At 40.5% G+C, this 14,467-nt stretch overlaps 1 protein-coding gene across 1 annotated transcript; it reads left to right on the forward strand.

The window, feature by feature from the left end:
• The first annotated feature begins 2,508 nt into the window (after positions 1 to 2,508).
• On the forward strand, positions 2,509 to 8,203 carry LOC146697660 (GTPase IMAP family member 4-like). Its single transcript, XM_085476510.1, has 3 exons — positions 2,509 to 2,587; positions 5,462 to 5,521; positions 5,689 to 8,203. Exons 1-3 carry the CDS (start codon positions 2,569 to 2,571, stop codon positions 6,303 to 6,305), a joined length of 696 nt encoding a protein of 231 aa, XP_085332636.1. The 5' UTR covers positions 2,509 to 2,568; the 3' UTR covers positions 6,306 to 8,203.
• Positions 8,204 to 14,467: the final 6,264 nt, after the last annotated feature.

The following is a 14,467-nucleotide window of genomic DNA, read 5'->3' on the forward strand; positions in this document are numbered from 1 at the left end:
CTGGGACAGTGGCGCAGCTGCCCCTCTGTTGGTCTTCCTTGGTCTCTTGTGTTCTGGGGGCCTCTGGATGTCTGGAGTTTTGATCTCCTCCATACCTGCTTCATGCCCTGGAGGACGGGGCTGTGCCCCCCCCACACCCTCTAGCAGATCATTACATGAAGGAACCTTTTAAAAACAAGCGCGTCCATGCTCACAGGTGTACACACGGGTGATCACACCCACAAACTACACCCTTTCTGGCTCCTACCTCAAAGCACACTGTGTTCTGTTGATCTTATGTGCTGCACAATAATGTTTAACATTTAGTATTTACTGTCATATTCCCATATATCATTGTGATGTTGTTTATTCTATTACTCTTGTTCTCTTCTGCTTGCTTTCTTTTTTCTTTCTCAGCAGGTGATCGATATATGTATTTTTTTTGTCTCCTTATTTTGTTTGGTTTTTGTTTTTTGCCCGTTATCCCCATCCCGCTTCCCCGCTGTTTTTCTTTCTCCTCTTTCTTTTCCCCAGTCATGTCTGTCCCGTGTTAAGCAAGTGAAAATAAAATAAAATAAACAATAAAAGGTGAATCAAATGGACCATTACGGCAAGGCTGGGATGGTCAATTTGGTAAAGTAAATCAGTTGGGCATCTTTCCTTGCCTTTAGACAAGAATTCTGATTCTGATAATTCAGGCAAAAAAAAAAAGAGATGTTGCGCAAATGGAAGAAAGCAGTCTTACATATTTGTTTAATATGTGCGTTGAAGGACATGTCCTGGTCAAAAATGACTCCAAGGTTCCTCACAGTGTTACTGGAGGCCAAGGTAATGCCATCCAGAGTAAGAATCTGCTTAGATACCATATTTCTAAGATTTTCAGGGCCGAGTACAATAACCTCAGTTTGATCTGGATTAAGAAGCAGAAAGTTAGCGGCCATCCAGGTCTTTATGTCTTTAAGACATTCCTGCAGTTTAACTCATTGGTGTGTGTTATCTGGCTTCATGGACAGATAGAGCTGGGTGTCATCTGCATAGCAGTGTAAATGTATGCTATGTCTTCTAATGATGCTGCCTAAGGGAAGCATGTATAATGTAAACAGATTGTGTAGACTCTATAGGACAGTTTAATATCCTTTGGCTCTCATCAGCATGACTGTTCACTGTACATTTTATACATATACAGTGGTATGCAAAAGTTTGGACACCCCTGATAATTATCATGTTTTTCCTTCATAAATCATTGGTTGTTTGGATCAGCAATTGCATTTAAATATATCATATAGCAGGTGAACACAATGATATTTGAGAATTGAAATGAAGTTCATAGGATTTACAGAAAGTGTGCAATAGTTAGTTAAACTAAATTAGGCATACCATTGTCCATATTTCCTACACATATCTCTGTACACGGTTACATATACATACGTTTTTGTACATTGTTACCTGTATATACAAACTTTGTGTCTTCCTTTTATATTTTATATTCCCCTTGCTATAAGAGCTGTGTAACACCCAAATTTCTCATCTGTTGGATAATAAAGTAGTAAAATAAGATAAAAAAATTCTTGCCTTTGGCTTCACCTGGACAACAGTGGAGCCAAGATAGGTTTCCCCGGCAGAATCTGTTTCCCCTCTGTCGGGAGCACACGCTGGGCTGTCCAAATCACGGACAAACAGTATCCCATGTCTCACCATGTCCCTAGCTTTCTTCTCTTTTACACCAACTTTGCATATCTTCCTTCACTACGCCCATGAGTCTTCCCTGAGGTCTTCCTCTTTTCTATCTCCTGGTAGCTGCATCTTTAGCATCCTTTGTCCAGTATATCCACCCTCCCTCCTCTGTACATGTCCAAACCATCTTGGCGTTCCCTCTTTAATTCTGTCTCCAAGGCACTCAGACTAAGCTGTTCCTCTGATGTAGTCATTTCTAGCCCTAACATCTCCATCTTTTTGTCTTCCTGCTTCCAGCCAGGATCTCCAAAATATAAATCATAGCAGATCAGTCAAGTTGTGTCTGAATTTGGAACATATAATTTTCACTGATCTCAGCAGTATTAGTTGTAGTGGTGTATTGGCCTTAAACACAGGTGATCCAGTCAAACACTAGAAATGGAAATCCCCCTTCCACATGCTATTTGGTCAGTTGTGTTTATTATAAACCAGTCTCAAAATACAACAGCCCAACATTGCTATTTAGGATTACTTAGGCCGCTAGATAGTTTAGTAGTAAGACTACACACCTTTAGAGCTAGAGTTGCAAGTTCAATTCCCGCAGTGTCCAGTAAGGGTCCTGGCTAGACCCCCCCCTATGCTCAGCCCTGGAATGATGCGGCTACATCTGCAGCTCGGATACAAGCATTTCACTATATGCTGTACTGTGTATGTGACAAATGAAATTTATACTTTTATAGTGATCATTCGGTTGCTGAGCAGGTGTATTTGTGTGTTCATTGTGACGTTTACTGGTGTGACATGAAGCAGTATCAAAACAGAGAAAGTTGACAGTTTCCTCTCTCTTAAGATTTACAGACCTCCCAGTTTTCCTCCAGTTAAGGTCAATTCTGGTGTTTCCACCAAAGTAACATTATGGCTACTACATCAACAGGTGAGTTCAATCATACTTTATTTGTTAATCACACAACTATTCCCAACAATATGCAATCCCAGTTCCAAAAGCCTTAGAATGCAATGATTTGCAAATCTCCTTAACCCATATTTAATTCATAATAGATCTCAGAAAACACATCAAAAGGTTAAAAAGAGAAATTTTCATGAAAAATATTACCTCATTTCAAAGTTGATGGCAGCAACACGTCTCAAAAAAGGAACTGAAGGTTAAAAAAGTAAGTGGTACTTAAAAGAGATGTAGGAACATTTTACAACTAATGAATTTAATTGCCAATAGGTAAGTAACATGATTACATATAAAAAAGAGCATCTTAGAGTGAGAGTTCCTCAGAAGTAAATACGTGCAGAGGCTTACCAACCTAAATACATCTGCAGCACCTTAGTAATCAGTGTTTTTTTACTCTTGGTCTGCTTCTCATTCGACTTTTTGGCAAGTAATTAAATTCATCGTGTTCTATGAAATTACAAGTTGCGATCATAAAGCTCCAGGACTCCACAATTAAAAAGTTATTTCATATGGGATTTAGACTTTGAGATTGCTCTTTTAAAGTAATCTTCTCTTGCATCTCTTTATTCTTATGTTTATATTTCCCCTGTCTTTTGACCACTTGGAAGTAGAGCTGGGCGATAGAACGATAACAATATGTATTGTGAAATAACTTTTTCTCGACAGAAAAATGAAACTATTGCGATAGGCCTCATCTCTCACTCTCTTCCTCTCTTATAAAAAAAATGAATAGCCAATACAAATTAAGTAGCGCAGAGCCAAACCAATCACAGCCGCAGCATCACGTCACGTGACTTGTTACGTACAGCTCAAGTGCCAAGCCGCACATGTGTATTTGGGAAGCAGCCAGCCGCTGTGCCGCCCGGTAATGGAGGAAATGAGTGTGCCGACTAGAGAAAAATCAACTGAGAGTTTGGGTGACCAGGTTACCAAAGAGAAGGCCAGAGAAGTTCCGTAGTGTGGAGGTATTTCGGCTATTTGAAGTCTGACAAAAAACAGAGTAATGCGCACTGTAAATTGTGCCGAGAGCATGTTCCCTCAAAGTCTGGAAATACAACAAACCTTTTTTATCACCTGAAGCAGTGCCACCCACTAGAGCACGCTCACTCTGACTGAAAGCGCTAATTCGTCATCGAAAACAACCAGCGGAATCCCTGTGAAGCAGCAACAGTCAATTGAGTCTGCTTTCTCCAGCGTCTTACCATATGACAGAAAAGCTAAGAGACATAGCAACATAACGAATGCCATAGCTTACTGTCTTGCTAAAGACATGCTACCAATAAACACGGTCGAAAATGAAGGATTCAAGCAGCTAATGGATAATAATGGATAATGGTAATGGATCCTCGTTACCAAGTCCTTGGACATAAACATTTCTCAGACAGCGCTTCCAAAGCATTATTAAATAAGTTAGTCAACTTTGTCTGTTCTTCTGTAAAATAAACTAAGATTTATTTTTAGAATTAATATTTTGTTTCTAAGTGGAATTGATAATTTATTAGTCCGTTTTGTTTGTTCTATTTTGAAACTTAAATGCTTTAGCGGCTACCTTTTGTGTAGTTTGCAATATTTGCCTTTATTTTGCCTAAACTGAATCCTCATTTTAAGTGCATCTGCCCTGTTGAACTTATTATGTGAAATAAATATTTAAATCAAAACAAGCTGCTGATTATTTCACATTTTACTTGTGAGCAACGGCACATTTAAATCTTACAAATATAGTTATTTGGCTTATATCGTGATATATATTGTTATCACATCTGACAAGGATGCCTCCTGGGCGCCTCCTGGGTGAGGTGTTCCAGGCATGTCCCGGTGGGGCATGCCTGGAACCTGCCCCAGGGCCTCCTCCTCGCCAGGAGGAGGCCCCGGGGCAGACCCAGGACACGCTGGAGAGATTATATCTCTCGGCTGGCCTGGGAACGCCTTGGTGTTCCCCCGGATAAGCTGGAGAGGGTGGCTGGGGAGAGGGAGGTCTGGGCTTCTCTGCTGCCCCCGCGACCCGGCCTCGGATAAAGCGGATGAAGATGGATGGATGGATGGATATATCGTTCTCGCCTGAAATGAAAAAAACATATCGTGATATGAAAAAATCTGATATCGCCCAGCTCTACTTGGAAGTCTATATTTTTTTTTTATTTCAACTTGGATCTCAAACTTGGAAAAAGAATAATAAGGGTGTTACGGTTGCAGTTGTAACTAAAACAAATGAAACAATTGCCACAGCTGTGTGGTTTGTGAGAGAAAAGTACCCAAAACGCAGGGAGTGGGTTGATGTGAGTGAGCGTTTATTTACAGTGAGGGATATACAAACAAAAGCGAGGGTGGTAAGGACAGAAGTAAGAAATGCCCTAAACTGGGAAAACTAATGAACACACCTGAAACACGTAGCGGGGAGATGCAGAGAAACACCAACTAACACAGGCAGACCAACAACAAGCACAGGCAAACACACACTATACAGTATACACACGTGGAGGGGAACGAGGAATGGCAAAACAGGAGGTAGGCACAGCTGATCCTACCTGATGTGACGAGACAAGAAACACAGACCTTAAAGGTAAAACAGGAAACGCATAACAAAACCTAAAACTAGAACTCAAGAAATACTAAAGGGCTAAGGAGCTAGAAAGAGTGAGAAAGAAACCAAAACACTACAGTGACAAACCAGGATGGAATCAAAAACTAAAAGTTCAAAACTCAAAAACAAGGAGTCACCGACCCAGGACCATGACAACAATAAGTAAAAATAAAATACCTTCATCAGTATGTCCTTTCAACAAAAAGTGCTCATTTAATAAAAGGTTACTTGTGAATGAATCAGTACTGTGCATTTTTTTACAGTGTCAGATGTTTTGGAACCACTGAAGCGCAGCGGCAGCTTTGAGTTCCTTCCTCCAAACAGTAAGTAAAAGTTAACCCAGTCAGCATCCTGTATATTAAAATCAAGAATAAATGTGTTTGAAGTGGTGAATATAAACATTGACTATTTTATTTTAAATTTGTAATAGATGATAACAAGTCAATTGTTAAAATACATATTTTTCTCATTTATATTTAAAAAAATCCAGTGTCTGAGCAGAGGGTCGTTCTGCTGGGGAACAGCTGGTCTAAGAGGAGCTCAGTGGGCAACTTCATACTGGGAGCAACTGTGTTCAGCTCTGAGGATAAAGCAGACCTCTGTCTGAGAGTCAAAAGGGAGCTGAAGGGGAAAGAAATCGATCTCATCAACACTCCAGATCTGCTGTCTCCTAAAATCTCCCCAGAAGATCTGACGAAACAAGTTGAGGACTGTGTGAGACTGTCTGCTCCTGGACCTCATGTGTTTCGGCTGGTCCTCCAGCCTGCAGACTTCACTGAGGATCACAGACAGAGGCTACAAAGAGTCCTTGAACTCTTCGGTGATCCAAAAATGTGCATGCAGGAAGAAGAAAGGAGAGAACAAGAACGAAATCCGCTTGAGGAAAACTGTAAAATACTTGTGGAAAATCTGAAGAAGATATATCAAGATGAGGCCAGAAAGAAAGCTGAATTGACATCATTGAATGAGTTCAATGATGTCAAAGAGAAACACAAACAGGCATTACAGGAGCACGAGAAGAAACTTCAAGACAAAGATGAGAAGTATGGGCTGTTAAAGGCTCTGGCTGACCACAAGGAAAAACACCTAATGGAAAAGCACAGATAACAAATCAAGCATACTGATATAACCTTGTTAGAGTTACATTTATCATTGCTGCTTATTTTCAATACGATGTACTATATAATATCACAAAGGATTGTAATACTATATGTGACACACCACAGACCCACACAGCATTTGAATATGATCTAACAGTCTTTAGTTGTACAGTGTATGCTGTGGGGATGAACAAAAAGTATTTTACCAGCATAATATAATCTGCAGTATGATCATTGCTTTAAAAATGTAACAGATAGCTTTAAGATGGCCTTAAGATGTTTATGATGATGTTAACTTTGTATTTCAGATGCAGTTATAACTATTTTATACATATTGCATATCTGTGCTTATTTGAGTTGATGTTCAGGTTCTTTAAAGGTCTTAAGCTTCACTGACGTGACTGTTCAGATGATCCATGCTGAGGGAAAACTAGAACATAGAAGGATTGCAATACATGCTTACAAAACACTTATATCGGGTTATTTTATATTAAGGTTTCATTAGAGGTTTTTGATTAGAAGATTTATTTAGTAGATGACATACACATAGTCTCAGTGAGCCTCTGGTCTGGTAAAAGGTCAGAAGTGCGAGAGGTGACATAGAGGCTGAGTGAGGTCAACACACACACACATTAGTTAGATTTATTTAGAGGAGAGAGGTTAGTCATGTCTGGTTGTAACTGCAAAATTGTCTCGGTAAAAGAGGAACCGTTCCTTGTTGTCTCGGCAAGAAAGAGGAACAAGACAAAAACTGAAAGGTAGACAGGAAGTGCCAGCCATGAAAATAGAAGATGATGTTCTTTCGAACTGTGTTAAAAGTCATTGTGGTGTTGATCTGATCTATGTATAAAATGTATCTGTGACGCATGAAGGGGCGTCAGTAATCAAACCCTGATATTATAAAATAATTGTTTGTGCTTTTAGTAAGTTGAAGATCAATTGCTGTTTCTAGTGATCTTCCCACGCGTGAATTAAAATCATCGTTTGACTTCACCCGGCCGGATCAGTGTGGTTATTCTTCGATCACCTCTTGTACCCTTCCTCAATTTTTGAACCTTAACAATGCTCAATGCTTCTCTCCAGCAGCTCAACCCTGGAGTTCCCTGGCCAGTCCCTGTACACACACACACACACACACACACACACACACACCTCTGGTCCTCAGTGTCACTATAAAAAGAGTAGCATTCATTAATGGAATACATATAATGTTCTGACAGAGATTTCTGAAAAATTCAGGAGAACAACTGAGATAATCCATCTACAATACGAGGTTAGTCATTAACATACTGCTGCATGGGCTGCAGTTACATTGTATGGTTTTAAAAACTGCTTTAAAACATGCTGCCGATGAATAGTGGTAATACAAATCGAGACAGGCCGACAGTGATCATTGCCTTTTTTTAGGGGCTTGTTCAGATTAAATAGAACAGGATATAAAGCCTTAAAACATGTTAAAAACACAACAGCCTTAATAAATGCAGAATAGTTTGGGTCGGCAAACGGGGTTCAGGTATGTCATCACTTAAAGACTGGATAGTTTTACGATTGTTCTAAACCACCTTGTTATACAACATAAAAAACGTTTATTTAACTCCAGGTAACCACAACAATTGTACCAAAGTGGAATCAGTACAAGTAGTAGGCCTAAAATGAAGCATAAAACTTTGACTTGCATGAAATTACTATGAATATCAGCATAATTTTAGACAGAGAGCAGCACTTTGTTTAATGATGTGTAAAGTAGCCTACTAATTCAGCTGTTTGTTCCTAATACTTTATAGTATTTTTCTGGCTTAATTGAAAACATTTTGTATGGCTGTACCTGGTTATGTTAATGGCATACACGACAACCTTTTTGTTTTGACATCTGCCCTTTTTGTCTGTTTTTGATTCCCCCCCTCCCCCCCCCCCCCCCCCCCTTCTTTCTGGGCCTGTAGTTGCTTTAAAGGTATTTAAACATATTTGTTTTCAGAGGCTTTGGGTTGATGGGAAGGTGCAGGTGCAGTTGGAACAGATTTAGAAGTTCATAGAATTAAATAAACTTTCTTTCTCGAATAACATGTTGTAGAGTTGTTGATGGGTTTAGATTTTATTATTGTCATTTGTATTAAGAAATATTTAACCATATATGCTTAGAGGTGTATAATCGATTGTGTAGTGATAGGATGTGTGATCTTTAGTGGTCTGCAAAGGCATTGTGTGCATTCCAGAGTGCTCTGGCCTTCACACCCACATCCTGGTAGCATGGGAGAGGTCGTACCTTGTTTTATTGTTTTATGGTAGGATAAATGTATCTATTTCTGTTTCAGGCTAAGTGCCTTTTGTTTAGATGAACCGCTGGACTTCCAGACCAGCAGGTTTAGGGAAGTCATTTATGGGGTCACACTCTGACCCCACAGACACACACACACACACACACACACACACACACACACACACACACACACAGTAATACATCCAGCACCATCATTTTAAACACGGGGGCCCCGCAGGGATGTGTGCTGAGCCCCCTCCTCTTCACTCTGCTGACCCATGACTGCACTCCATCATACAGCTCCAACCTCTTCATCAAGTTTGCGGACGACACAACGGTGGTGGGTCTCATTAGCAACAGGGATGAGACCGACTACAGAAGTGAGGTGAGACGCCTGGCCACGTGGTGTGTTGACAACAATCTCTCTCTGAATGTGGAGAAGACGAAGGAGATTGTTGTGGACTTCAGGAGAATGCACACCCAACATTGTATATTGTATATTGTATAGCTTTCTTGTTATATGTAAAATTGTATTGTATTTATTTAAATTTTTACTTTTTAATTATTTTACTTGCATTTTTTAATCACTCTCTTATATTTAAATGTTCATTTGCTATTTCATCTAGGGTTTGAGAGTAACGAAATTTCTATTCTCTGTATGTCCTGTACATGTGGCAGAATTGACAAATAAAGTTGACTTTGACTTTGACTTTGACACACACACACACACACACACACACACACAGTATTCTTTGTTCACATGTATACCTATGTAAGACGTCATATGTTAATGCCCCTATGTATATTCATGTAACCACAATAAAAAGGAGTGCTATGGGGAACCTGGCTGAGAGTCTGACGGAGGTCAAGTGGTGGAACGACACTTGGCTCCAGGCAGGTCTCCCTCATGCATGAGTAACAAAAAGAACTTTGCCTACTTGTGTCTTGATTTTGCTGTGTAGTAAATTGTCATGAACGTTCCAGCGAATAAGTTCAAACTACAAACCTATCATTTGTTGTTTTTTTCCCCTTTCTAATGCCATGATTACGGAGCCCCGCAGGGGACATGGGAGAAATAAAAATTAAGACGGACTTTTGCGAGATCTCGCAAAAGTTTTGCTTTCCAGTCTCTAAAATTTCATTTGAAGGACAGAACTTTGAAGAATGGACAACATTTAGTTTCAGAGGTGCCGCTGTATCTAAAATAGATTTACATTGATTGTTAAAAGACAAAATTAGTGAATCCACGTCATTATGAGCCATGCGACAGTCAAACATGGCAGAGAACCTTCTAGCAGCATCCTGTGTTATAATCCGCCTTTGAATCATCAGTTTAGGAGGTGAAGGATCCACGTAAAATGATAAATTAAAAAATATGCAGCTATGGTCACTCACATGGACATCTTCCACACATACATCATGTATATTTAAACCCAGGGAGAAAACAAGATCAGTGTGTGGCCCTTTGTATGTGTGGGGCCAGAAACTGCTGCTTAAAGTTAAAAGACTCAGTGATAACACTGAGCTCAGCAGCAATATGAAGGTTTAAGTCTCCCAATATTACAACCTTCTACAGTTTAATGATCGATGTCAGAAGGTTGTTAAATTCAGTTAAAAAGACCCCAGCAGGTCGAGGAGGTTGATAGATTAAAATACAATAAAAGGTGTTCAGAGAACCGACCTTAGTCATCTGTGACTGAAATGAGTAAAAGGAGTCTGTGTCATGGTCCTGCGACCATGACTCGGTGACTTTGTGTTTGTGTTCTTTATTGTTATTACTTTCATTATTATTCATGGCTGTTTTGGGATGGTTTGTGTTTTGGGATTTTAGATACTGGGTTTTGGGTTGGTGCTCCCTCTATTGGTCCCTGGTGTCAGTGTTCCCCTGTCTCGTCAGGTTAACCAGGTCCAGCTGTGTCTCCCACCTGTGTGTGATTTCCCAGTGTCTCTCTGTGTACTTATAGTGTGTGTTTTCCTCTGCTCCTCGTCGCGTCGTCTGTGTTCCTACCTGGTGTAATCCTCTGCGTGTTCTCCCTGCTGTTCTCCCTTCATGTTCAGGTTTGCCACTCCTCTGTGTAGTTTATCCCAGTTTAGTTTCGTCCTTAGTTCTGTTTGCCATCTCCACTTTGTGTTTGTTATTAACAATAAATCACCCTCACATCTGAATAAGTGCTGCGTTTTGGGTCCTCCTTCCACTCTCCACACGGCCGCTGCCCCGGACCGTGACAGTCTGGGTTCATCAGTCTGCATGTGAGTCTGTCCTGGTAAACAGCAGCAAGTCCTCCACCCGAAAGACACGGAGTTCCAATGACAGAGCAGCCAGCGGGCAGATTTCATTCAAGTGGACATAATCCTTATTTTGCTGCCATGTCTCAGTCAGACACAAAAAAGGTAAAAAAAAAAAAAAAGTAAATGAAAATTAAAAACAGGGAGTAGGACAGAGGGAGGAGTGCTGTGATCTTAAAAAGAATTAGATCAAAATTTAAACATTACCATTAGATAACATCTATATTTCGTTGTGATAGAAGAGAATTTTGAGATGACGTTTGTAACTGACATGTCCTAATATGTTATCAGGTATTTATCATTGTGTCAACTTGTCGTCATGATTATTTATTGGTTGTCAATTTGCATCTGCCTGCACAAGAACTGATTTGAGATGATTCACACCAGAAGCTTTTAAACTTTGGATGATGGTAAATGAAAATCAGAAACATTTTTTCTCCGGTTGTGACAGAAATACAGCTCCAATCTGTGTCTGCAGCTGTTACATCATCAGCTTCAGCTCTAATCGCCTGAGGGGCTGACGAATTTTTATTTCTGTTAATTATTAATCAGCACTGTTCCTTCAGGTCCAAGGACGGAAAAAGAACAGATAAAGTCAAAAATGTTAGAAACATTTTTAGAAAAGTCTCTCAATGACCTTCACCTGGTCACTTGTCATTAGGTGCTCTGAGGGTATTATTTTAGGTCACATCAAGATCCCCAAAGATCTTGACAACCATCGGTTCACCTGTCGGGAGAACAGATCTTTGGAGGCTTTGGCACACTTCAGGGAAGAGATACCAAACCATCTACAAACCAACAGACTAAAGAGCATCAAACATACGTCCAGATAACCAAATATTCCTATACATCTTTTTTTTTGTCTTTTTAAAAAAAGCTACTTTTACCCCTTGCGGTTGGTTGATACTCACCAAACAACCTTTTGATCTTTACTCTGCTTTTAAAAGGTGTGTGGTCCTCTGCGAGTTACACAGTGCAGCTTATTTCTGCATTTTGAGACCTGACCTCACTGAAGCTTTCCTAACTACGTGCTTTAAAAATCTGGACCAGGCGTCTGAGGAGCTCTTGATGTTTGAGGTTTATCCTCCACAAATATCTGTAGCTGCACATTTTGATCAAATCTTTTAAGGGATGATGGAGCCCAGGCTTTTTTTCATGAAACTCCTCTTTTTGGATGCTGACAGCAGAACCAGCGAATGATCAAACACTCGTTCTCCGAAGAGTTTCAGGACTTTGCAGAGTCTCTGTTTGTGATCCTCTGTGAAGGGTTCAAGCTGCAGGATGACCACCAGCAGAACGACCCTGATCTCAGACACTGCAAAGAAACCATAAAGAAAGCAATGAAGACAACAAAGGGTAGAAAATTAAGTTAAAGATTTACTTATTATTTAAGTTTTTATTAAAGTCCTCAAAAGAGGAACCAGAATGTACCCTCCTCATAACTACTGCTTAAAACTTAAAAGGTTTGAGTCATGGTAACCCAATCTATGAGACCGTTACTGATCTTATTTCCTTAAAGTGTAGCCACTTCTCATGTCTGTTTGTCTACGACTGTTTCAGCTGACTGCACTGACTGTTTTTAATAAAACTCAGAGTTCAGTCTGAGTGGCTGCAGATCATCTGTAATAGTAATGTGAAGAAAATTTGGTAACTGAGCTTATTGAGTTTGTTTGTTTGTTTGTTTTATTTTAGGCCTGTATATCCAAGACCAATATAGCCACCTTTCTTTGCAAGGACACTCAAAAGCCTGCCATCCATGGATTCTGTCAGTGTTTTGATCTGTTCACCATCAACATTGCGTGCAGCAGCAACCACAGCCTCCCAGACACTGTTCAGAGAGGTGTACTGTTTTCCCTCCTTGTAAATCTCACATTTGATGATGGACCACAGGTTCTCAATGGGGTTCAGATCAGGTGAACAAGGAGGCCATGTCATTAGTTTTTCTTCTTTTATACCCTTTCTTGCAGCCACGCTGTGGAGTACTTGGACGCGTGTGATGGAGCATTGTCCTGCATGAAAATCATGTTTTTCTTGAAGGATGCAGACTTCTTCCTGTACCACTGCTTGAAGAAGGTGTCTTCCAGAAACTGGCAGTAGGACTGGGAGTTGAGCTTGACTCCATCCTCAACCCGAAAAGGCCCCACAAGCTCATCTTTGATGATACCAGCCCAAACCAGTACTCCACCTCCACCTTGCTGGCGTCTGAGTCGGACTGGAGCTCTCTGCCCTTTACCAATCCAGCCACGGGCCCATCCATCTGGCCCATCAAGACTCACTCTCATTTCATCAGTCCATAAAACCTTAGAAAAACCAGTCTTGAGATATTTCTTGGCCCAGTCTTGACGTTTCAGCTTGTGTGTCTTGTTCAGTGGTGGTCGTCTTTCAGCCTTTCTTACCTTGGCCATGTCTCTGAGTATTGCACACCTTGTGCTTTTGGGCACTCCAGTGATGTTGCAGCTCTGAAATATGGCCAAACTGGTGGCAAGTGGCATCTTGGCAGCTGCACGCTTGACTTTTCTCAGTTCATGGGCAGTTATTTTGCGCCTTGGTTTTTCCACACGCTTCTTGCGACCCTGTTGACTATTTTGAATGAAACGCTTGATTGTTCGATGATCACGCTTCAGAAGCTTTGCAATTTTGAGACTGCTGCATCCCTCTGCAAGATATCTCACTATTTTTGACTTTTCTGAGCCTGTCAAGTCCTTCTTTCGACCCATTTTGCCAAAGGAAAGGACGTTGCCTAATAATTATGCACACCTGATATAGGGTGTTGATGTCATTAGACCACACCCCTTCTCATTACAGAGATGCACATCACCTAATATGCTTAATTGGTAGTAGGCTTTCGAGCCTATACAGCTTGGAGTAAGACAACATGCATGAAGAGGATGATGTGGACAAAATACTCATTTGCCTAATAATTCTGCACTCCCTGTAGAAAGAAACTCAGGGGACTAAACATCTGTGTAACTCTAAGAAAAGCACTGATTAGTGAAATTAATCTGCATTAAAGGTTTCAGTTTGATCGGGAGCATAAACACTGGACTCTGGAAAGTGATGCATCCTTCATGCCTAGTTATCAGGTTGTGACCTGGAGTTGCTCCGGTTTTGTAGTGTTTTTTTAAATAGTAGTTTGTTTGACCTTTTTTTAGCTTTATTTGATAGATGAAGTGAAGAAAGGACACAAGAGCAGGGGGAGAGACGGGGAAGACGTGCGGCCATGAGTTGGACTCGAACCCAGACCGGTCGCTCTCAGCCGTTCGGCAGCTGGTGGTCTGGGTTTGAGCTCTCTTACTCTCCGTAAACTTGAAACTAAAATCATCCATAAAACAAACTTTATTATTCTCACAGTTTCATTCACGGGTCACTGAAGGTTTGTACACAAATAAAAGCTTTTTCCTGCCTCAGAATGAACCCACTGTGTTATAAAATATTTATTTCATCTCCAAAAGAACAAAATGCAGTGCAGAGCGTGTGATGTCATCTGCCGTGGTCGCCCTCCCTCCAGTGCTGAACAACACCTCTATATTTTGCCTCCTGTCTGTGTGTGTTTGTCTACTTTTGTGAGTTTTGGTTTCCTCCTGGTTTATTTTTATTTTGGAGATGGTGGTTTCCCACATTTTCAA

The sequence above is a fragment of the Copadichromis virginalis genome, linkage group LG12, assembly GCF_057382275.1.
Source record: "Copadichromis virginalis isolate Kocher_CV1m ecotype Utaka linkage group LG12, C_Virginalis_male_GT1.1, whole genome shotgun sequence".
NCBI classification, from domain to species: Eukaryota; Metazoa; Chordata; class Actinopteri; order Cichliformes; family Cichlidae; genus Copadichromis; species Copadichromis virginalis.

Bases quoted from the DNA above. Each gene is read 5' to 3' on its own strand.
- LOC146697660 (XM_085476510.1), top strand. The intron at 5,522-5,688 runs GTAAGTAAAAGT...AAAAAAATCCAG, and splicing joins TGAGTTCCTTCCTCCAAACA to TGTCTGAGCAGAGGGTCGTT.